Source organism: Lissotriton vulgaris, unplaced genomic scaffold (assembly GCF_964263255.1).
Source record: "Lissotriton vulgaris unplaced genomic scaffold, aLisVul1.2 SCAFFOLD_1047, whole genome shotgun sequence".
Classification (NCBI taxonomy): domain Eukaryota; kingdom Metazoa; phylum Chordata; class Amphibia; order Caudata; family Salamandridae; genus Lissotriton; species Lissotriton vulgaris.
Window position 1 is genome coordinate 424,172 of NW_028255054.1, and position 23,479 is coordinate 447,650.

The 23,479-nt window shown below is 49.4% G+C and overlaps 1 protein-coding gene across 3 annotated transcripts in view; it reads right to left on the minus strand.

Moving 5' to 3' along the window:
• PUS10 (pseudouridine synthase 10) overlaps positions 1-23,479 on the minus strand; it is a 342,171-nt gene that overhangs the window by 191,976 nt on the left and 126,716 nt on the right. For all 3 annotated transcript variants that reach the window (XM_086951846.1, XM_086951845.1, XM_086951847.1), the window contains one exon: positions 3,179-3,240. In XM_086951846.1, the coding sequence (XP_086807972.1) occupies positions 3,179-3,240 (62 nt within the window). The remainder of the gene's footprint in view (positions 1-3,178; positions 3,241-23,479) is intronic.

Genomic DNA, 23,479 nt, shown 5'->3' on the forward strand with positions numbered 1-23,479 from the left:
CTGAGTAAGCCTTTCGAGGCAGATATTTTTGTGTTGCGTAAGCTTTTCAGCCCACGTTTTTAATGGTTGGCAGTGCACACTACATTTTGTCGAAACTACTCCCGAACATCAATATTTCTGTCAAAAAAGCAGGAAACAAGACTCATTCTACAACCCTCTCAGATTAAACAGAGCAATATTCCAACATATAAAACCAATGTTCTGGCTTTGACTTGGCGCAGTGGCGTCACTAGGGGGGTGCGGGGGGTGCGGTCCGCACCGGGTGACACCATCACATAGGGTGACACCAAAATGCCAAAAAATGGGACCCCCGCTCTGCCCGCAGCTGACCCTCACACGCACGCACCCCCATTACTCCCCCCCCCCCCAGAGATATAAACTGCCCAGCGCCGTCGCACACGGCCCCCGGCCCTCGTCTGCTGTAGCAAGCAGGTCCAGGTGTAATTTCAGCGAGTGGCAGTCACAGTGTTAGAGCGTCAGAAGGGAAAAATATATACCGCTCGACATTTTATGGTATTTATTTTTCCGTCTATATGTACCCATGTTTATTTTTTACTACTTGTTTATCTGCACTTATTTTCCGTTTAGTTAAAAAGTTAAGCTGAACCTAGTATACTGCTACATGTAATTAACTGATACATGTACACTCGTGTACACTCGTTCTTCAATGGCTGGCAGGCTTCAAAGCTATGAAAACCCAGAGGTAATAAAACACAACGATCCTATGAAAACATGCACATTTACTGTCAGCGTTGCGCACATCTGCAGTGGTTTAAGCCTCAATAGCAAACTTCCTCTCCTTTTGATGCCCTTTACGTGGCAACACACACACAGACTTTGGCCTGTCAGTCACGACTGACAGCATTTAGAAGTCACTCAATATACAACTTAATTTCCCATTTTTATCCAAATGTTATACATACAGATAGGAAAACAGATGGCTTTCAGAATTTGTCTTTAAAAATCAGTAAAAACGGAAACTGTGCACCATAATCAGCAACACGGAGAGGGAAAAGCGTGGCACACCCCATGGATAACAATGTCACAGAAGTAAAAACAACAAAGTGGGCCCACGGGGCGGGTGGAAACAGCAGCAAAGCAGCAACATGTACATAAGAGGGCAATAGAACAAAGGTGGCCACCGGAGAACTGGTACAGAGAGAACATAATGTCCATCATGTGTAGGATGGGTAAGTAACCTGATATGTGGCTGGGACGCAAGGTGACAACACATTAGAGACAGCTGGCAGTGCTGTAGGAAGGAGACATTGTGAGAGAAGAGTTTGCGGTGTTTGGGTGAGTGCAGTGGGGGCTGCTGGTCCACAATTACAAGAATGCCCGTGCCCTGGAGTGTTGTGGGCCTAGAAGGCAGTATAAAAGCCATCGGGAGTTGTGCAATACATAAGCAGAAAAGTTAGCCAAGAGAGCTGGGCAGGTAGTGCCAGGTCAATTCAAAGTAGTAGTTAGTTAAAGTATGGCATTATTACACCACGGCTGTGCAGTACGGAGAGTGCAGGTTACTAACAGTAGAGTTTGCTGGAGGGTGTTCTTGGCATTTCATCTCTCCTGCAGACCCAGTGTCGTAACAATGGTGCCCGCAGTGCGGGGCGGGGGGCTCGGGTTCCAGCGCTCCAGGGGACCCGTCCGGGATTGTGCACGGGCAGTGGGTCTCTTGACTGGGAGATCCTGACCGAATCCTAAGCGTGAGGGGCCGCCTCAGGGTACTTTGCAGGGGGAACCACTGTGCAGTGGCGTCACTAGGGGGGTGCTGGAGGGTGCGGACCGCACGGGTGACACCATGAGTTACCGCACTGGGTGACACCAACCCTAGTGACGCCGCTGACTTGGCGTAACTGTATTTCAGAAAGGGCCGCACATAGTCAATGAGTTTTACTCGTGGTGCCAGCATCGATGATCTCAGACCACTGTCAACACTTGCCTGCTCCTGCACATCTGTTGTGTGCAACTAGAGCTAAAAACAACCAGAGTGTTAACAACCCTGACACTGGAAAGATACAAGATCGTCAATATTGTCTTGCAGATCTTCAGACACAGTTCCTACAGTTCTATGTTTTACAAATGCTCACAAGAGTGCGGTCTCTGCTGCCTCTCTTGCCTGCACACTCTGCTGAGGCCGGCCACACTCCAGAGTCTTTGCCTGCACTCCCTGCTGTCAAATGGGATGTGGGCCGCTCTGAGCTCCTTTCTACAGCTCATGTGGATCTAAGCAGATATTCAAAGACCTCTGTGCCCTGCAATCACCCCAGACCTCGTCCCTGCCTCCTACCTCTGGGTACTGCTGTAGATTCCCAGGCTGTGATGCCTGTTCACAACATTCCCACGTGGGGCTCCAATGTCTGTTCCCAGCACTTATTTTTAACATGAGCAGCCTTCCTTTATAACATAAGTAGTGGTTTCTTTAATAATCACTTTAATCCCTCAACGCTCATGTCTGTTGATGCATGATCTGAAGCGGATTGCTTTAGCATTTTTCTTTTTTTTTTACTTAATGTAATCCAGGACTGATCAAAGAAGCAGTGGCGAGCCTTTTAGGGAATATTTTTTATTATAGAAGGATTATAGTATTCATGAGTTGCAGGACAAATAGCGGTATGGTGTGTGGGATCCACTCTAGCCTGGGCTACAGAAACCAGAGTGTTATTTGTGATTTGTGAATTTCCCTTTACTAAACAGAACAGAGTGCATTTCGATTTAAAATTATACACAATTTAAAACTAAAAATATTTACATTACATAAAACTTGTTTAGGAATTCTAAACATGTCAGAATTACATTATTTACCCAGAATCACACTGTTTAAGTGCAGAACCCAGTATTAGAACCTAGGTCTTCAAATTTCAAGATCAACAGCTTAGTCAGTGGTCACACCTCCCGTTTACAATGTGTTAAAGTAATAGGATGAGTAATGATCAGCTGAGGAAATACACAACAAATATATTTCAAACAAACAAGGCTTCAGACATCTAGATAATTAAATCAAGACAAAATAAACCATGCATGTGTTTAATATATCTCCATAAAGCATGAATTAATTCAGTTTCTCCTTGGAAAACGAACAGAAGGGAAAAGCACAAAAAAGGCTAGAGTGAAGTGCCTTTTTCTATAACAGAGCAGCACTGTTATGTCAAATGCATCTCTTGTTACCAGAAGTACTTACAGGAAGTGGCAGTCTCCATCTGTTTCCGGGTGAGCAAAGACCACGCTTACTTCAAACTCACTCTGGAATATTAAATGAATAGTCACACATTACTAGAAGCAATGGTTAGTGTTTTATGAGATCACAACTGTCAGTTTGTAACCTCAACATCATTGATTCATAAGCAAAAGGTCAAAGCATCCATCTCATCTTCTAGAGAGAGTTGTTGTCAGATAGTTGGTTAACACAAACTGTTGTTGATGACATCACTCGCCATTATTCCCGCTCAGGCAGCTTTGAACGATGACTCACACAAACAGCCAGCAGCCATTATGGTAACATAGTATGCCTTAAGAAAGATTCAATAACATAATGGAAGATGGTCCTCGTCAATCGGAAAGCAGTCAGGTGTTTCTTTTGAGTTGCTAAAATTAATATTCTGACAAACAGTTATTACCATGTGCAAATGTTTTTGTAACATAAGTCAGATGATAAAAATATGACGATATATGTATGGGAGTAGAAACAAATGCAATACAAAGCAGAACTAGGTTATATAACAGGGAGCAGAGTTGGGTGTGGGAGGGAGAGGTGGACTCAGAGTTCCATGTGAATATACTTTAACTGGCTTCTGTGAAACAACAAGCATTTGCAATGCAATAGGCCTCGCATTTGTGAAAGTTTGAGCTATTGGCGTTGTATATGACAATATCTTTTGTTTAACTGTTTTTGATCATTAACACAAACAAAGGGCCTTGTCATTTATAATGCCAATAGCCCTAATTATAGTAAATGTGAGATCTATTTCATTTTAAAGAATAGGCCTCCATTGTCCCGGGCTGCTTAGAAAGGGAAAGCACGCATGACCCCCTCCCACAGATTAGAGTGTTCACCCCAAACAGCGTCAGCGCCCCATAAACATTAGCGGTGTCTCTCTCCGTGTCTTTAATGACGCTCTACACTTAGGACTACTTTAAGCTGGAAGGATACTCATTCCTGCACAGGGCCAGTGGCCCTACGAGCACTGCGGGGGTCCCCCTGCCCCCAGGGCCCAGGTAGCCCGCACTGGTGTTTCGTGAGGAAGGGATCTGTTGCATCAGGTCTGTAGGTCAAGGCCACGAGAACGGGAGGATGTGGAGCCCATGCACTTGGGCCGGGTAGAAACATCTGCAGACTTAGGGAACTGGAAACAATTCAGCATCTCCGTGAGTCATCCATAGCCAGACATAATAATAATAATAAGCATTTATTAAGCGCCTGGCTGCACAAGACTGTGTGTCCCCGCGCTGACTGCAAATGCAAACCCAACAGAAGAGCAAGAACCCTAGGAGCTAAGGTTAGTACCTGGGAAATAAGTGGGTTTTAAGTTTAGCTCTGAAACTCTTTTCAGATGGCTCCATCCGCAGGTGGATAGGCAGAGCATTCCAAAATTTGGTGGCCAGGTAGCGGAAGGATTTTCCGCCCATCTTAGCTTTTGTGATGCGGGGGGTTTTAAATAGCATCATGCCCGACGATCTTAGGTCTCTGATCGGCCTATGGATGGTAATCAGATCTCTCAGATAGCCAGGACCTTTGTTTTGAGCAATGCGGTGTGCATAGCATAGAGTCTTGAATATAATTCTCTCTTTAATAGGGAGCCAGTGAAGCTTGGCAAGCACATGTTTAGTAGATGATCTTCGAGGGAGACCGAGCACCAGTCGTGCTGCTGAATTTTGTATGCATTGTAGCTGGTGCAGCCCCTTTTGATTTAGACCGAGTAGGAGAACATTGCCATAGTCCAAATGAGGGGATATTAATGCATGGACAATGGTTTTTCTCGCTTCGGTCGGCAGTAGATCAAGTACTTTACGGAGTACCTTTAAGGTGCCATAGCATTTGCTTGTGACTTTATTCACCTGAGCTTTGCCTGAGAGGTCGGAGCCAAGCATGACTCCGAGGTTTTTCACTGTCTCCACAGGCAGCGGTAGTTCTCCTAATTCGCTAGGCCACCAAGCCTGGGACCAAACAGAGGCATTTTTACCTACTATCAATACCTCAGTTTTATCTCCGTTTAAACGGAGACAGTTGGTGTTCATCCACGTCGCTATTGATAGCATACAGTTAGAGAAGTTGGCAGCTGAGTCTCTATTGTCTGGCGTTATTTTGAACACCAACTGGGTGTCGTCGGCATAACTGACAATGCCCACCCCAAATTCCTCCGCAATGTGTGCCAGGGGCTCCATGTATATGTTGAATAAAGTAGGGCTGAGGAATACAAGGGCAGAGGACGGGCCCTGGACGGCTCCAAGCCGCGCGCATCTTGGCAACAAACGGGGTCGTTCAAGCAGCACCAAGCGCCGGGGCTGGGATAAGAGGCGCCCTTGTTCGGACTCCGGGGCAGGAGGCGCCCCTCTGCAGCACCGTTGTAAGATGTGAGAGGACCGCAGACTGAGGTGCCCGTTACTAAGGGAAGAGGTGCTCTTGTGCAGAGTGTTAGATGCAGGAGGTGTCAGAGGCAGGTGGGGCCAGAGGCACGAGACACGGGCTAGGTATGAATAGTGCAGCAGGAGCAGTTGCACCAAGGCTGAGTGTTCGGAGGGGCAGACACCACTCATGTTTCTCTTTTTTTTAAAGTAGGTAATCTGCAGATAGGTGCTTATATTCCGTGCTTGCACTGGGGTCCACGGCACCCTTGCTAAGAGTCACGAGGAGAGACCCTCTGACAAATGAATGAGGTGCTCTACGGTGACAAAGGGGGGAGGTGGGCTTTCTTAAGGCAAATGCTCTGTCCTGAGTGGAAGCTGCCTGCGTGCCTAAGAAGTAGGGGCCACATTTAGCAACACTGCACGGGTGAAAAGTCACCAAAAGTAACCCAAAGTAGCATTCAGCACTGCACTACGGCGCACCAGTGTGTGCACGGCACTATGCAGCCTGGAAGTGCACCAGAAAATAGGAAGAGTGCTAAGTGCCCCATCTCTGTGGACACCTGGGTACTGTCCTGTATCGCCCTTTCACTCAACCAAACAGAACAACGTTGGTTGCTGCGTTGAGTAAAATAACAGTACATTTTCCCTGAGGTTTCTTGAATCGAGAAGTGCCCTGTGTTGCACAAGGAAAGGCCTCGGGGCACCTGGATTGAGGGGGGCTCTTGTCCCCATTGTGATAAGCCAGCAGGGTCACCAGGAAGGATACAGGCTCTCTGGGATTAGGGGTACAAAGATTAGGAGGGAGCGTCAGACTTCTGGAGTAAGTTGGGGTTCAGAGGGACACCATTCCCTTACATTGATGGCAGCCGGAGAAGGGGTTCTTCTGTAACCACAGAAGAATGGAGGACAGGATGAAAAGATGGAGCACAAGAAATGGCACAGGAGGTGGACAAGAGAATGGGACAGAACAGAAAGGGGAGGAGGGTTAAAAGCAAGGTGCAAGTGCACAGGGAAAGAAAATGAGTATGAAAGGAGAGGAGAGTAACTGGATGAAAAGAGGGTCGGTGGTCCGCTGCCTTTATGGAGCTATGTGAGGACCTACAGAGCATCTTGCGGTTAACTGTAAGAGTGGAGCCAGAAGACTAAGGATGGGGGTGGAGAGTAATAAAGACAGAAGAAAGTAAGCACCAGAAGTGGGCTGTAGGAGAGAAGGGGAAGAGAGACTGGAGACGAGAGCAGAAACGCGGGTCGATTCTAGAGATAGGTTTACCTGGGACTTACCTTTCCGCCAAGAAACAGAACAGGAGCGGGATTTCCTGCCCGCAGCACAGGAAGAGAGGAAAGTGGGACAGAAGAGGCGGGGTGGGGGGCTGAGGGGTGGGTGAATTAGAAGGGGGTGTTGAAGGAGGAAAGAGAACTTGGACGAAGGTGGGCCCAGCCCTGCAGCTGCCTCTGGTTACATGCTGGCGCTGGGAAGCTCCTGCTCTCGCCGCTTGGGGAGCGAGCCCCCTCACCCCACCCCGCCCCCACCCCTAGAGCCCTCATTAGTGCCCAGGAAGCGGCAGCGCAGAACACGCAGTGAGAAGGCATGAGGGGGAGGGGCAGACACCCCTAAAAAACACAGCGGCAGTGCGCTTGGCTCCCAAAGCTACTCACTGCGAAAAGGAATCAGAAAAAAGCTAATAACCACCTTAAAATTGAAAGGGATGTAAAGATTTGAGAGAATATCTTTCATTAAAGAGGGCGTGATACACTTCAGTTAATGAAATGCTCCCCACCAGGGCAGGTTCTATTGGGGAAGCAGGAAGCATTGCCGGCACCAGCGGCCACAGCTTGGGGGAAGGCTTTTCCTGGCGTCACCGAGCAGACCCAGCAGCAGCACTAGCAAGGGGCAGAGACAGGCTGCATGTAGAAAGATTCCCGTTCAAGTGGGTGGTAACATCTGGCAGAGCGCAGCGGTGGATGGAGAGTGCCGGCCAGCAGCCCAAAGCCATTGTAAACAAGCTGGAAAAAAGTGCTTTACCGACTCATTAAAGGAGACAGTATAAAGACGCAAGTAAAAGATCTAGTACGGATGGGCGATCCCAATAGGAGACAGGGCGGTAATAAAGAAGCCTCATTTTCAATCGGAAGCCAGCGTTTACCATAGACGATGACGCCAGTCAATGAAAAATAGAGTTGGGGCTTCCACCCCACTTCTAAAACATACCCAACTACAATACGCCTCGCAGAGCAAGCAGTGCATGCGCGCTGCAACTCTAGGTCTGCGAGACCTAAAAATGACCTCAGAAATTAGACTGGTCCATCCAATACAACACCTAACTGATGAAGAACTTCAGACATTCTAGGAAGGGGGGGGGGATACACAGAGGTGCGATAATCAATGCATCACTTAGACTGCGTTTATGTATGGCAATAGATGGGTGGGAGGAGGGGGATTTGAAGGCTGGATGCATTTTCTTAGTATTATAGTTTTGCATTTTCTTTCTGTTTATATTATCATTGCACTATGTAGGCCGAGAAGGCCATGTTGGAAACCTCAATTTCAAAAACTAAAAAAATATGTAAAAAAAAAAAAAGATTTAGAAATGATAACTGTTCTTTCTACACAATCAAGTCTCATAAGCTCCCAACTTTATCTTAAAAGGGGATACAAGCGTCTGGTACCTCGGGAAAGGATAGCATCAATGGAAGTAGAGTTTTCTTTTAGGAATGTGAGGATGTAGAGTGGAAATTTGGAGAAGCAGCTTTCAAAAGACAGGAGGGCTGAGCCATTGTTTGAAGCGTTGGTGGAAACAGAATCTTAAGAGGTGAATAAACCTATTCCGTTATAATACAGGAATATGGAATCATATCTGTTTCTTATGTATAGCCAAAATGATCGGTTTTTAATGTGCCGTTTTAGGCTCAATTGGTTACCAAATATTTTAGCTTACCCTGCTGGTTTTACCGTATCAATTGAGCAGAAGGGTGCCTGCGGCTGCGACAATAGGTCTCTGCAGGACACCCTTCATTTTGTACTTTTATGTTCATTTTATAGTAACCCCAAGAACTGCATTGTTGTTTTTACAGAAAGCCACTGATCCCCACACCCTATGTGCCATTTTAAGCTTTTTAAAAGTAGCAGTAAGATTGAGGAATACAAGAAATTAATTAGTGTTGTAAAATTATACCTGCCCCGTGAATCATATCCTCTCTTCTCTATTGTTGTTTTTAACATGAAAAGTTCAGGAATGAAATGTAATGAAATCTAATGGAATTTTATGTAATGTGCTTTTATGAGGCATTTCTGTCATAACACTGTTTCAGCTGCCGACCTAACATCCAGATAGTAATGCATGACAAATATATGGTTTGAAGACAAAGTTGCTGACTTGCATACATCTCCTAAGGCACCCCAGAGAAGTGTGCAGTTGTAGCAGTAATGCTTCTTGTCGAATGCACGCACCCGTACTCCGTTTCTCAGAAGACAGCCAGCTTTGGCATGGTAGAATAAGAGACATGATGTAATCCAACTTAATATGACAGGTTTTAATTAAAGGAATTAATTGTTAAAGTTGCCATATGAAACAAATAATTGGTCTGTTTTGTGAAAGTCACTAGTAAATGGAACTTCACATTAACGAGGAATGAAGTTCGTATCTTTGGCAAAAATCTTTAGTTGTACACAGTATGAATGAACTTATCACATTTTAAGTAAGGGGGTTTAATGGAAAAAGTCTTTTTACTTCTTGCTGAAGTTGTCGCCTATAAAAAGGCACTCTTCCAGAACAACGTTTGCAGAGATTCCTTGTGTGTGGGTTTGAAAGGATCCTCTATTAGTTGCTCTAGGTATGTGTTCAGTTCCCATACTGATGGAAACGCTGACAGAGGGAGAAAGGTGCAGAACAGACCGCTCAAATTCTATGGCAGGAACGGAGGCTCAGATTATGCTTTTCTTTCTCCGCTATTTATTAAAACACAAACGCATAGCAGCCCAGAAAAGCTCTTATTGTATTGGAACATCATCATCGGTTACAATCAAGGAAGAAAAAACATCAAAATAAGCAAAATAGTGCAAATGTCTCAGACTTTCACTTCAAGTCCCAGCACTCCAACTTGGAAGATCCGAGGTTAGTCCTTTCACAGTGTCCATTATCCTTATATAAGCAGACCCCTCATTCCATTCTTCCTCTTTCTTCGCTGCTTCCGCAGCCAGTTAAGTGTTTTCTCTTTGCTCTTTGCTCTTGGTTATTGTGGTTACCTCACTTTGGGGGTTTTTCTTGATTGTGTTTCGGGATCTGTGTAAGCATTGTGGCTGTTTTCTCCACAGAGTCCCGATAGTGTCACGGGGGCGGGTTTTCCGCCCCTTACGCGACCTTGTCCCGTTGTGGTTCCGCAGCGTGTATCAGCCGCTAGAGGGCACTGCCCCGTCTCGTTGGTCTTCGCGCGGTTTCTCTTCAGAGGAGCCGCGCTGAGGAACCCGACGGACGCGGAGCCTTGCCCTCGTGCCCCCTCAGTGACGCTTGGTGTTGCCGGGTCTGTAGCCCCATCTCAGTGACTCCGTCACTTTACGCCCTGTTGAGGGTCTGTACTGCGGATTACCGCGTTGCTGCCGGTGTTACCGGTTTGTGCACTCTTTAGCCCCTGGTGTGGTAGCGCGCTGTGGGGGGGCAGGCCTGGTCCCTTGTGGTGGGTCGGCGTGCTGTACTGGGTCTGAGTGCGCCCCGACTGCGGTCAGTTCCTACCGCCCAAAAACTGTACGGTCCTCCGGGCTGTTGGAATTCCTTGTACCCCCTGGAGCCTGGGGCTGTATTGTGGTGACCGTTGAAGGTCTGAGTTGGGTGTGGTCGCCTGTCTGGTTGCCCCCACCATGGAGGATGAGTACTATGAGGAGCCTCATTCCTACTTGAACGACGAGGAGTTCTATCAGGCGGTGGATAGTTCCATCTATAGGTGCGTGACGGAGGTAGTCGGCCCTATGGAGGACCGCCTTTCAGCTCGTATAGTCGAGGAGTGCGCCAAGTTGGCGCGTGCTGACCTTCCAGGCCCTTCGGGGGAGGGTCCTCCAGCACCGAAGAAGCCTTGCAGGGAAGGGCCGTCGGAGCGTGCCCATGGGGTGGACAAGGGCGCCTTTGAGCGTCTCCGAGACGCTTTCTTAGCAAAGGCGACCGCGCCCCCCACGGAGCAGCCTGCCGCCCCGGTCCCGGTGACGCCTTCGGAGGTTGCACCTTCTTCCCCGGATAGGGATTCCCCGGATACTGACGACGACGAGTCAGAGCGGTCCTGGTGGCCTTCGAGCTCGGCGACGGAGTTACCTCGGGACAGCTCCGGCATGTTGGACCCGGATGAAATTATTCACCCGCGGTCTGCAGCTTGGGCCCCGGGCGACAAGGTGGCCAAGTTCGTGGCTAGCAGGCTGCGCAAACCTCTGGAGAAGGAGGCCAGAGGGTGTCTGAGGCGGGAATGCCCTAGACCTTCTTTGGAGGGCAAGGTTGCCATGACTCCGGACCTGGATGGCAAGATGGCGACGTTCCTGGCCAAGTTTATGAAAGACCCCCGCAAGGGCATCGACCGTTCCTGGCGGTCCTGCCAAGATAAGCTGTTGGACGCGGTGGGTCCGATTACGAAGATTTTAGACATGGCGGAGGAAGCAAAGGTCTCCGGAACAGCTATCGACCCTGAGGTGCTGTCTAACTGGGCACAACGGGTGATCATTTTCCTGGGCAACGCCAACTGCGCCCTTTCAACAGAGCGCCGCCGGTCCTTTCTGATAAAATTGGACCCGAAACTGGGAGATCTGGCCTCTTCGGAGGCGGGGGCTGTGGCCCAGGGGGGCCTCTTCGGCGAGCCTTTCATCAAGGAGTTGAGGAAGTTTGTCTCCACCTTTACTTCGCTGGACAAGGCCCAGTCCAGCATCAAGTGGGTCTTCCACCAACGTTTTTCCGCCGGGGCCGGTCGCTACAGGGACCGTGCGACCGGCCGTGCTGGCCAAAATGCCGGTAACAGAGGGCAAGGCTCCGGTCGAGGGCAATACAACACCTCGGCCAACTACACCAACTTCTACCCCACAAGGGGACAACGCTTTGGTGGTCGTGGATTCAAGAAAGGAGCAGGAAACAACTCCAATTCCGGTGAGTGTACTTCCTGCAGATCAAGTGTGTGTTGGCGGCCGGTTAGCGGCCTTTTGGGGGGAATGGGCACGCATCACCGCGGACGCATGGGTTTTACAAACCGTCCGCGGTTTCCACATAGAGTTTTACGACCAACCCATTCAGGTGAGTGCCCCTTCTCCGATGGTGTTCTCGCAGGCCGATGCGCTGTTGATCGACGAGGAAGTCGCAGACTTGCTCCGCAAAAGGGCCATTCGTCGTTCAACTCGGCATCCCTCGGGGTTCCTCAGCAACCTTTTCCTTGTGGACAAGCCCGGCGGCGGGCGTCGCCCTGTTATCAACCTCAAGGAGTTCAATGGGTGGTTGGTGTATCGCCATTTCAAGATGGAGGGCATCCATCTGTTGCGCGACATTCTCCTGTCGCGGGACTGGCTGGTGTGGCTGGATCTGAAGGGCGCCTATTTGGTGGTCCCCATTCACCCCCCGCACCGCCGCTTCCTGCAGTTCCTCTGGAAGGGCCAGATCTTCGAGTTCACGGCCCTTCCTTTCGGCCTGTCTTCCGCTCCGTGGTGCTTCACCAAGGTTCTGCACACGGTGATAGAATTTTTGTGCGGTCAGGGCGTCAGGCTTATCGTTTACCTGGACGACATTTTGCTGTTGGACCAATGTCCTCGGAAGCTGCGCGAACACCTGCAGATGGCGGTGTCGCTTCTGCAAAGCTTGGGGTTTGTCATAAACGAGTCCAAGTCGGTTCTGGTTCCCTCCCAGCGAATAGAGTTCCTGGGTTTCGCCGTAGACTCTGTCGAGTCCGTTCTCAGTCTTCCGGCACACAAGTTGTCGAAGATCCGTCATGTGCTGCGGCAGACGGTGGGGAGGTCACACACCTCTCTGAGGCAGATTGCCAGGGTAGTGGGCCTGTTGTCTTCCTCCATCCAAGCAATTTTTCCGAGGCCACTGCATTACAGGGCCCTTCAGCGCCTCAAAGCATTTCACTTGCGCAGAGGCTTATCGTACGATCAGTTGGTTCCTCTTTCGGAGGAGGTGCAGGAGGAGATGACGTGGTGGCTTTCTCACATGGAAGCCTGGAATGGTCGAGCGATCTTTGGGTCGGTCCCGGACTTAGTGATCGAGTCCGATGCCAGCAGAGCAGGCTGGGGCGCTCGCTGCGGGGAATTTTCCACAGGCGGCGCCTGGTCGCCGGAGGAGCAGAGGTTGCATATCAACTGTCTGGAACTCCTGGCGGGGTCCTTTGCGGTTCGGTGCTGGACCAAGGACAAAGTGCAGTCGTGTGTCCTATTGAAGATGGACAACGTCTCAGCCGTTCGGTATGTGAACCATCTCGGTGGTTCGCGGTCCAGTGCGCTAGCGAATCTGGCGAAGGAGTTTTGGGCCTATTGCCTGGACAATCAAGTGTCGGTGCAGGCAGAATATCTGCCGGGTCAGTCCAATCAGGTAGCGGATTGGCATTCCAGGTATCTACGGGACTTCAGTCAATGGAAACTGGATGTGTCGGTTTTCCGATGGCTGAACGGCCTCTGGGGTCCTTTTTCGATCGACCTCTTTGCCTTGCGGTTGGATCATCAACTTCCGAGGTTCTTCAGCTGGAGGCCGGATCCAGTGGCGGAAGCCACGGACGTGTTTCTTCAGGACTGGAGTCGGGAGTCACCGTATGCGTTTCCTCCCTTCTCCATGATAACGAGAACGGCGGCTCAGCTGCGCCGGCAGTCGGGGGAGCTGGTCCTGGTGACTCCGTTCTGGAGGTCGCAAGTGTGGTTTCCAGTTCTACTGGAACTTTCCTGGGATTTTCCAATCCTACTCCCCCAGTTTCCTCACCTGCTTCTCAACCCGGATCGGGAGCCTCATCACCTCCTCGTGCAGGGTTCTCTCCGCCTCATGGTATGGAGGCTTTCAGGGGACGCTGGTCGCTCCCAGGCCTTTCGCGACCGGCTGAAGGACTCTTGTCCAGGGCCTGGGCTCCCAGTACGTCGAAACGCTACAAGTCCGCTTGGACTAAATGGGTACGTTGGTGTCTTCGACATGACCTGGATCCCTTGGTCGCAGGAGTGGTTCCCATCTTAAACTTCCTGACGGAACTGGCTATGGCGGGTTTGGCGTATCGCACTATTAATGCCATGCAGTCAGCGATTTCTGCTGCGCACCTGCCGGTGAACGGGTCCCCAGTGGGGGAACATCCTTTTGTGTGCAGGCTCTTGCGTGGTATTCGGTTGGCTTTGCCGCCGGAACCCCGGTACCCCGTCCTTTGGGACGTGAATGTGGTTTTGAATCTGTTCCTCTCGTGGCAAGCTAATAGATATTTGTCTCTGAAGGAGCTTTCGGCCAAATTGGCCATGCTGTTATGCTTGGTGTCTTGTCGCAGAGTGTCTGATGTTCGCGCTCTTGATGTGTCCGCTCGGGTGTTTTCGCCTGATGGCGTCACCTTTACGGTTGGCCACCGTACCAAGTCTGGCTCTAGAACCGTTACGTATCCTGCGTTTGTGGACGTTCCTAAGTTGTGTGTTGTGAACTGTTTGAAAGCGTATGAGGATATGACTTGGGATCTTCGCCCTCCGGGCGAGCGTCAGTTGTTGATTGCCTTGCGTAAACCACACCATGCAGTCTCTTCCCCCACTATTGCCAGGTGGGTGCGCTGGGTCATGCAAGAGGCAGGTATCGATACTAAACATTTTGGGGCTCATTCTGCCAGAGGGGCCATGGCCTCCAAGGCGTTTGCAGTAGGCGCACGCTTGGAAGACTTGATGCGTGCGGCGGACTGGTCTTCAGAGTCCACGTTCAAGAAGTTTTACTTCAAACCAGTGGTGGACATTGCCAGTTTGGTGGTGAGTAAGCTTTAAACTAGCATAATCTGAGCCTCCAGTCCTGCCATAGAATCGAAATTTGCCTAGCTAGTGTGACGGTAAGTTTCAATTCTATTAAGGACACGGAGGCGAGGATTATCCCACCCAGATCGTCCATGGGACGTCCCACCCGTATGCCAGTAAGTACGTAGGTTTCCAGTTGATGTGGTTATTTCATGACTGTTGCTGTCTATGTTGCTTGCTGACATGCGTCTGGTTGTACAACTCTCACGCAGTTGTGTTTTGTCACTAGGTAATGATGGTGCCAAGCAGGACCAGTAAAGATGTTGCGTAATTCGCGAAGAAAGAGGAAGAATGGAATGAGGGGTCTGCTTATATAAGGATAATGGACACTGTGAAAGGACTACCCTTGGATCTTCCAAGTTGGAGTGCTGGGACTTGAAGTGAAAGTCTGAGACATTTGCACTATTTTGCTTATTTTGATGTTTTTTCTTCCTTGATTGTAACCGATGATGATGTTCCAATACAATAAGAGCTTTTCTGGGCTGCTATGCGTTTGTGTTTTAATAAATAGCGGAGAAAGAAAAGCATAATCCTCGCCTCCGTGTCGTTAATAGAATTGAAACTTACCGTCACACTAGCTAGGCAAATTTCGATTCTTTAACCACCCTTAAAGAGAATGAGGATGGTGGAGATGGAGTCTTCACGTACCTGGTACGACTTCTAGATATGCTCTGAGGAATATCTCAAGCCAGATTCTGCCAAATGAAATAGATAAGGTAGCACTTCATGAGGTGCAAAGAAAGAGGATCAATATTATTCACTGAGGTTCAAATGCAACATCTCTTCCATTTTAAAGAGTAGGATTTATAACTGGAGTTTTCTCGAGCTGCCTGTAGAATTTTCTTGATGTTTGGTGGAATGTTCAGAAACCCATATTTTAGGTCTGGAGCAGTCAGGTGCCGAAATACTGCATAGTACCGTAGCACTTGCCCTGGATTCTTGGCAAGAAGGCATCTGTTTTGGAGCGGATCTGTGTTTCTTTTGAGATCCCAAAGAACAGTCAAACAAAATGATCTGTCCTATGCAGTGGTGACTAACATTAAGGTGGAAGAAGCACCCTTGCGCCAGTGGGAGGTACCTGACCTGATGTGATGTTTGGCAGCCTACTCAGCAAACCCCAAATTTGAAGCCTGTAATCTCTACTGATGACGGTTAAAGAACCAGAAACACATGTCTAGAGATCAGCACTATCTGTGCCAACTCTGGTGAAACACTCGTAAATAGTCTAGCAAAGCAAGGAACATGAGCCTGCATTTACCATAATGCCAGGGGCGAACCTTGCTGGGGTGACGCTGGGTGCTCCTACCCCTGTTCCTGTTGAAAAGTACTCCTGTGAGTCATTGAGCTGACGAGCTTGTGGAAGAAGCACCCGCACACTAGTGAGAGGTACCTGACCTGATGTGATGTTTGGCAGCCTACTCAGCAAACACCAAATTTGAAGCCTGTAATCTCTAACGATGACGGACTGCCTTCTCTGCTGCTCCCGCTGTTTTGTAATCTAAGCACCAGGATACCCTTTGATTGATAGTTGCGCTATATAAGTGAACCTTACATTACATTACATTAAAGAACCAGAAAAGAGTGTCTAGAGATCAGCACTATCTGCACCAACTCTGGTGAAATACTAGTAAATATTCTAGCAAAGCAAGCAACATGAGACTGCATTTACCATAATGCCTGGGGCGAACCTAGCTCGGGGGGTGAAGTGGTATGCTTCCACCCCTGTTCCGACTAATGTTAAGGTACATGGCTCCTTTTTCATTATCAGCGACACTTTTAGGGTTAGTGCAATCGCTGGAGGGGAGGTGTGTGTAGGGGGGGGGGGGGGGGGGGGTACGGTGTAAACAAATTTCCCTGATGAAAACACTTCCATTTGGAAGTGGGATACCACCACCTGCTTGAATGTTTTTAGCATTTGCCATTCTCTGGAATAGCAATGAAGTGTAGAGACTGTCTGCCCCATCTTTGAAATAGGAGTTTCAATTTTCTAGAGTCCAGCTCACAGCCACATACTTTCTGCTTAGGGCATCTGCTGTCTCATTTTAGTAATCCTGGAACATGCTCCTCTGTTATGTTGATATTGTGACTCAGAATCCAATGCCACAGTGCTGAGCCTATTTTAACAATTGTTTTGAGTTTGTCCTTCCTTGTTTCCAATTAGAATATAGAGTTGTCATGTTGTTTGTCTTTATTCTGGTATATTGGTGTGGTATTAGTGGTTGGAAGATCTTCATATCTATACTGACTGCTCACATTTCTAGCAATGTTATGAGTGGACTTCCTTTCTAAGGAGATCAAAGACTGTTTGCATAAAGATTTTGCTCCCCAGCCCTTCAGTGAGGTAATAGTAGGTAGACAGACGAAAAAGTTCTGCCCTGCATAGATGCTGTCTTTGGCCATTCACCAACCTAGGACTTATTTCATGCCCTTAGTTATTTGGATGTGGTCATGCCTGCTTGCCTAGTCCTTGTTATAGAGGTCTTATTAAAATCTGACAATGCGGGATCGGAGAAATGCAAGATGACATACTTCTCAGAAAGACACTGAATCTTCTGGCCGTGATATGTTATCTTCCGCCTAGATCTTGAACAAACTGTAATAAATAATTCTTATGCTCTTTCTTGTGACAGGGAAGTCTTTAGAAGATCTGCACATAAGTTCACCCAGAAGAATAGGCTCTTCAATACTGGCACAAGGATGGACTTATGCCTGTGGAGTTTAAGGCCCCATTCTTTCAGTAGACTCAGTTTCTTGATAATCGTTTTGATATTTGATGTGACGGCAGAGCCTTGATGAGCCAGTAAGAAAAGTATGGGAAAACGTATGCACCTTGATGATATAAATGAGCAACCATTGAAGCCAGGCATTTTATCAATACTCTGGATGCTGATTTGAGGCCAAAAAGCAGTGCTTTGTTTTGGTAGGGATGACCATCCACCATAAAGTGCAGATAATTTTTTGTGTCATAGATGTACTGGTAGGTGGACATACATATCTTATGAATATACAGAATTGTACTATTGAAAAAGATCTATTAGATAAAAGAGCTACAGAAAAAACCTTAATTAATTGCAAGACATTCGTTAATGAAATGCTCCGGAACATATTTTTTCATAAATCTGTTTAATGCTATCAGATCTAGAACAGAATAGTTTGCAACGTAACTTTCTCCTTTCAAATGAGAAAAAATCTTGATTAAAATGCTTAAACTTTTTGGTGATCTGGCACTGGTTCTTTGGCAGTCTTCTGTAACAATTTAATTATTTCTCGTCTTAGGGCCACCACCTGAGGACTATGTTCATTTGCTGGTGGTTTTGATATAATTTTATTATATGATCATGGTCCACCATGTCTGGCATTCAGGGCTCTATTGTCAACTTATCATCGCCCAGGCTGTTTGATGCACCGACTGACAAGGACAGTGATAGGTGTGGGATGCGTAAGAAATCAGGTGTGTCAGTTTCTATCTTCGACCTGTGTTGCTTGATGGGCCCTTGTTTGCACTGCTGTCTTGTTCCTGACTTAATATTTCCCTTACCAAGAGGAAGGCGGACTCTGTGAATAACAACCATATCCCTAGGGATGAAGGGTCAAAAAAGTGCTTAGCTGAAATAATCTTTTGCCATACTTTTGACTTCTATAATAAGGCTAGGCAGTACACGTGGATAACGAGAACTGTACCTCTGCGAACACTTTTGTGTCGACTCTTAGGTCAGCAAACTTGATATTGTGCAATGCAGGCCCTACGCATAATGCGGGCCACACGCTTGACCTTATTTTTGAGAATGATCTGAATGTTAATGTAGATACGGCTATGCCAGTAATTTGGTCAGATCATTTTTTGATCCCATTCACGGTGGAAATAAAGTCCCCTAGACAAGTTCTGAGGAAACATGTCTATCTTAAAAGGCCCTGGAAAAAGCTAGTCCCGGAAGCAATGGGGCCAGTATTGTGCCAAAATAGACCGGTGCTGACGCATGACAGCAACCTGAATGCCCAGGCTCTTAATACCTGGATTAAGAACATGGTAGACTTGGTTGCACCGGCAAAACGAGCTGTCTCCCAAAGAAAGTCCCCTTCTGCCCCCTGGTTCTCAAGTGACCTTAAAGAGGGCAAAAAGGAGTGCAAAAAACTTGAGAGAGCCTGGAGGGTCAGTTACGGTGATACGGAAAAAAATCGGTATAGAACAGCGCTAAAAACATTTCAGAAGGCAGTACAGAGGGCAAAAAAATCCTTTCTTGCGACCTCCATACAAAATGCGGAGTGCTCTAGTAAGGAAGTTTTTAAGGTGGTTCAATCTTTCTTCAAGCCTGGCTGTTTGGAGAGGGAGGTTACTCCTTCGTTGTCACTCTGCAATAAGATATCGGAATACTTCGAAGGCAAGATCCAAAAAGTCTATGACTCTTTTGCCCCGGAGGTAGAGACGACAAAACTTGATGCCCCCGACATAATAAGAAAGCCAACCGCGATACTTGAGCAGTTTGACCAAGTAGATGATATCACTGTCATCAAAGAACTTCTAAAATGTAAATCTGGGTCTCCTATGGACCCTTGCCCACCCAGGCTCTGGAAATCCTTTAGTGAGTTTGTTGCACCTACCTTACAGGCAATTTGGAACAGGTCCATTGTTGAAGGAGTCTTCCCTGATGCCTGGAAGCATGCTACACTACTCCCACTAAAGAAAAAAGCGAATGGTGACCCAATGGACCTCAATAACCTGCGCCCCATATCATTGCTGGCAGCCCCTGGGAAAATGCTTGAGAAAATTATACAAAGGCAACTCAACAAATATATTGAGGTGCATGATATATTACATGAGACCCAATCAGACTTTAGACCGGGCTTCAGCACGGAGACGGCTCTTATTGAGGTAGCTGACTCCGTAAGGTGGTCGTTGGATTCAGGGGAGTCATCTATGCTGGTTCTCCTGGATCTATCGGCCGCTTTTGATACGGTGGACCATCTTAAATTGCTACAACGGCTGGCGGAGATAGGGCTAAAAGATCAGGCACTGGGCTGGGTTCGCTCGTACTTATCGCAGAGAACACAGAAGGTGGCTCTGGGGGAGTTTGTTTCTAAATCCACCAAGATAAAATACGGCGTCCCCCAGGGCTCGGCTTTGAGCCCGCTTCTATTTAATGTTTACCTGGCCCCCCTTTTTACGCTCATCGCCAACTGGGGGAGCAAAGCGATCTCTTACGCCGACGATACCCAGTTGGTGTTCCCATACTCGGAGGTATCTGAAAGTGCCTTTGCGAGTTTCAAGGGTTGCCTCCAAGATGTCGCTAGATGGATGAACACAAATAAATTAAAATTAAATGCCGGGAAGACAGAGGTGATCTTCTTCGGCAAAGGCTCGCCTCCTCCTGCAGAGCTGTGGTGGCCGGTGGAAATGGGTTCCCCCCCTCGCCTAGCCATAGTGCCAAAAACTTGGGGATCAGATGGGATAGCAGCCTATCTTTTGCCTCGCATATTCAGCAAACTGCAGGCTGCTGTTTCTCTAAACTGAGGAACCTGAACAAGATATTGCGGCTACTGCCGGAGGAGTGTCGCAAGACGGTTGTTCATGCAACTGTAACTTCTAGGCTGGACTACGCCAATGGTTTATACCTGGGCCATCCTGCCTATCTGATCCAACGGCTTCAGATGGTTCAGAATGCGGCTGCGAGACTGCTAAGGCAAATTCCCTTCAAACACTCAGTCTCTCCGCACCTGCGAGCCCTGCACTGGCTCCCAGTGGCCAGCAGGATAAAGTTCAAAACCTTGACTCTGGCATATAGAGCCCTATATGGTACTTGCCCTAATTACCTGAGATCTAGGCTACCCGATACCACCAATCTAGAACTCTCCGTTCCAACGGGCGGGTGCAGCTTGTGGTCCCTCGGGTAAAAAGAGTACGCCTAGGGGGAAGAACCTTCACGGCTAACGTAGCCGTGTTATGGAACTCTCTTCCCCCAGAGCTACAACAGGCTCCCTCCGAAGCCGTCTTCAAACAAAGACTTAAGACCTGGCTCTTCCACAAAATACACTAACTTCCTGTATGTAGCTTGCGTTTTGGGGATCTGCTGCTTTCACAGCGCCGGGACACCTCCTTGTGAGGTAGCTGTTCGCGCTCAATAAATCGCATTATTATTATTATTATTATTAGGCCTGTCGCATTCACAGTGATTATAGTAAATTTGCCCTATCTGTGTCGGTTTTTATGGCCTGCAGGAAAAAGTTGACATATTCACCAAACAAATGCTGACTGTTGAATGGCACTTCTAGCCCTCTTGACTAGATTATGTTTGAAAAGTTGTACTATGGAGCCACCGCATCTTCTCAGAACAACTCCAGTAGCCATCTTCCAAAAACTAACAAAACACACACCCTCTGGTCTATCAAGAGAGAGAAAAAGACAAAAGAGGCTGACTATAAATAAGGCATCCCTTTAAAGGATGATTTCCCTCACCCACCAGAGGTGGAATGCTTCATCATTGGGAATCCTCCTCTGGCCATGAAGCCTAGTCATGGTGCGGGCTACAAACCCCTCACTGCAAGGCAGGGATGTTTTATGTATGAGAGAGGGGTTATTACTAAAACACAATGTGAGCTAAAAAAGTGTAGTAAAGTTGCAGTGCTAGTGGTGAAGTGGGTTAAAACTAGCTACAAGGTTTAACACATACTTTTTATTCTGGCTAGCTTGTGCTAGGATTAAAAACAGAAGGTACGATAGGAGTCATTAGATCCAATCGTACTTAGCTTAGACCAACATGTTTCAGCCAATGACCTAGAGTGTTGTGGCTTTCTTAAGGGTTTTAAGTGAGCTATTGCTGTGAAAGTGATGTCTAAAAGTTATGAAGAGATTGTTAATAGCAAGACAAATAAGCCCGTACATTGAATTTGATACAAAACTATTGACCCAAGAGTAGCAAGATGGTGAATTTACCGGTGATACCTGCAGGAGTCAGGCACAGTGCCCCAGCCGTCCTTAGCATAAGTTCTTAAGGTGCAGGGGGCGTGGCTAGCAGCCAATGCAGACGGTTGCAGCCTAACGAGGCTCCCGACCCTCTGCCCATAATCCGTTGAATCATCCTGTTCCGGACCCGGGATCCCCGTGGAAACCGGGTCGATCCCGCAGACGACACCCAGGTCTGTCCCGGTTGGAGTGGCGAGCCGCGGAAATACCCGCAAAGGGCGCTGCGGAACGAGGAGCTCCCGGACCCTCGGAGCGCAAGATGGCGGCTGCCTGACTTGCGAGGAAGAGGAGACGGCCGCGAGTCTGCCCCTGGGTTCTTACTGCCCGGGAAAGGAGTGCTGAGCAACATCAGGCCACCGAGGGGAGACTGCAGCTACCCGGTATACCGGTGGACCCTGAAGGCGGTGTGCGGCTCGGCCGCGAACGAAGCTTCGGCGAGGCTCCGCCCCTTCTGCGAGGCGAGCAATCCAGGCCCCGGCTTTGCGGCCTGTAGCTCCAGCGATTGCTGCCTGATCCCTGGCCCTGGCGGATTGCTGGGAAGAGATCGCTCCACGGTGAGTCTGGTCCTCCGGGGGACGCGTCGGAGACTCGGAGCGGGAACCGACCCCGGTGCAGCCGAGCTCGGCCCGGGAGGCCCGCTCTGAAGCTGGGTCTCGGAGCCGAAGATTGAGGTCCCTGGCCCCCTCTGCACCGAGGCGCTACCTTTGGCGGAGAGCCCAGGAGGGGCTCGGATCAGGCCGCTGCATCTACGCGTTGGCCCCGGGCGACGCCGGGTCAGTGACTACCCGGGCGCTGAGGACTGCATTCTCTCCCTTGGAGGGGCCCGGCGGGGACCGCTGGAAGCCGCCTGACCCCCGACCTAGAACTGCGGGAGCGGCCGGCACCCCTGCTTTGAGTGTTGGGAGAGACCGGCGGAGACCCCCCTGAGACCGCTGCGGCCCAGCCTCGTGCTAGAGGCGAGACCCACCTGGGAATACCGGCACACCAACCCTGTGTGCTAGGACAGACCGCCTGAGACTGCCAGCCCCCCCGATACTTTGGAGGGGCTCTCTTTTCCGGGCGAGGGCGGCTCCGACCCGCTACTGCTGCACGGTGCGGACGCCCTGGAGAGGGGCTGAGTGGGGAGAGGGGACTGGAGTTTGCTGCGCAGACCCTGAAGCGGACCCTTGGCACTCGGGGCAGTGGAGGCGCGCTGTGTGATCCCGGGGTGATACCCCCACGACTGGCGCCCGACCTGATCCCCACAGATCTCCCCTGAAGAACCATCACACACCTGGACGTCGAGCCGGTGGCGGAGCCGCCGAGGGGCCGCTGGCCCGCCTGTTCCCGGGGCCATCGCCTCTGCCTGACCGGCTTTGGAGGCCCGGACCAGCTTGGAGGGTGAACGATGGGGAAGCCTAAAGGACCCAAGGGAGAGGGCGGCCCATCCACGGAAACGCCAGACGACTCCTCACAACCTCCCACGGAGCTCCAGCTGATGCAAGACCGGATACTGGACGCCATTGCGGCCACGAAGGAGGCACTACACCAGGATATTGGTCAGGTGGCGACGGGGCTGGGGCTTCTGCGAGCGGACCATGCGAAGCTAGCGGACAGGGTCAAGGAAACAGAAGATGCCCTGAAAGATGTCGTACCGGCCCAAAAGTCGATGAAGGGACAGCTCACGGACGCGATGGAGCGGATACAAGCCCTGGAAAGGAGGGCAGAGGACGCAGAAAACCGCAATCGGCGGAATAATGTGCGTTTGGTGGGCCTTCCAGAAAAAAAAGAGGGCACGGACATGGTGGGTTACTTGACCGACTGGCTACAAACTGTGGTTGCCCCGGAGGGCCTATCTCCCTTCTTCACCTTGGAGAGGGCGCACCGCGTGCCTTCCCGACCCCCACGTGAGGGCCTGCCGCCCCGCCCAGTGGTCATCAAGCTACTCCACTATAAGGACAGAGACTGGCTCCTACAGCGGGCCAGGGATGCAGGCCCATTTCAAGTGG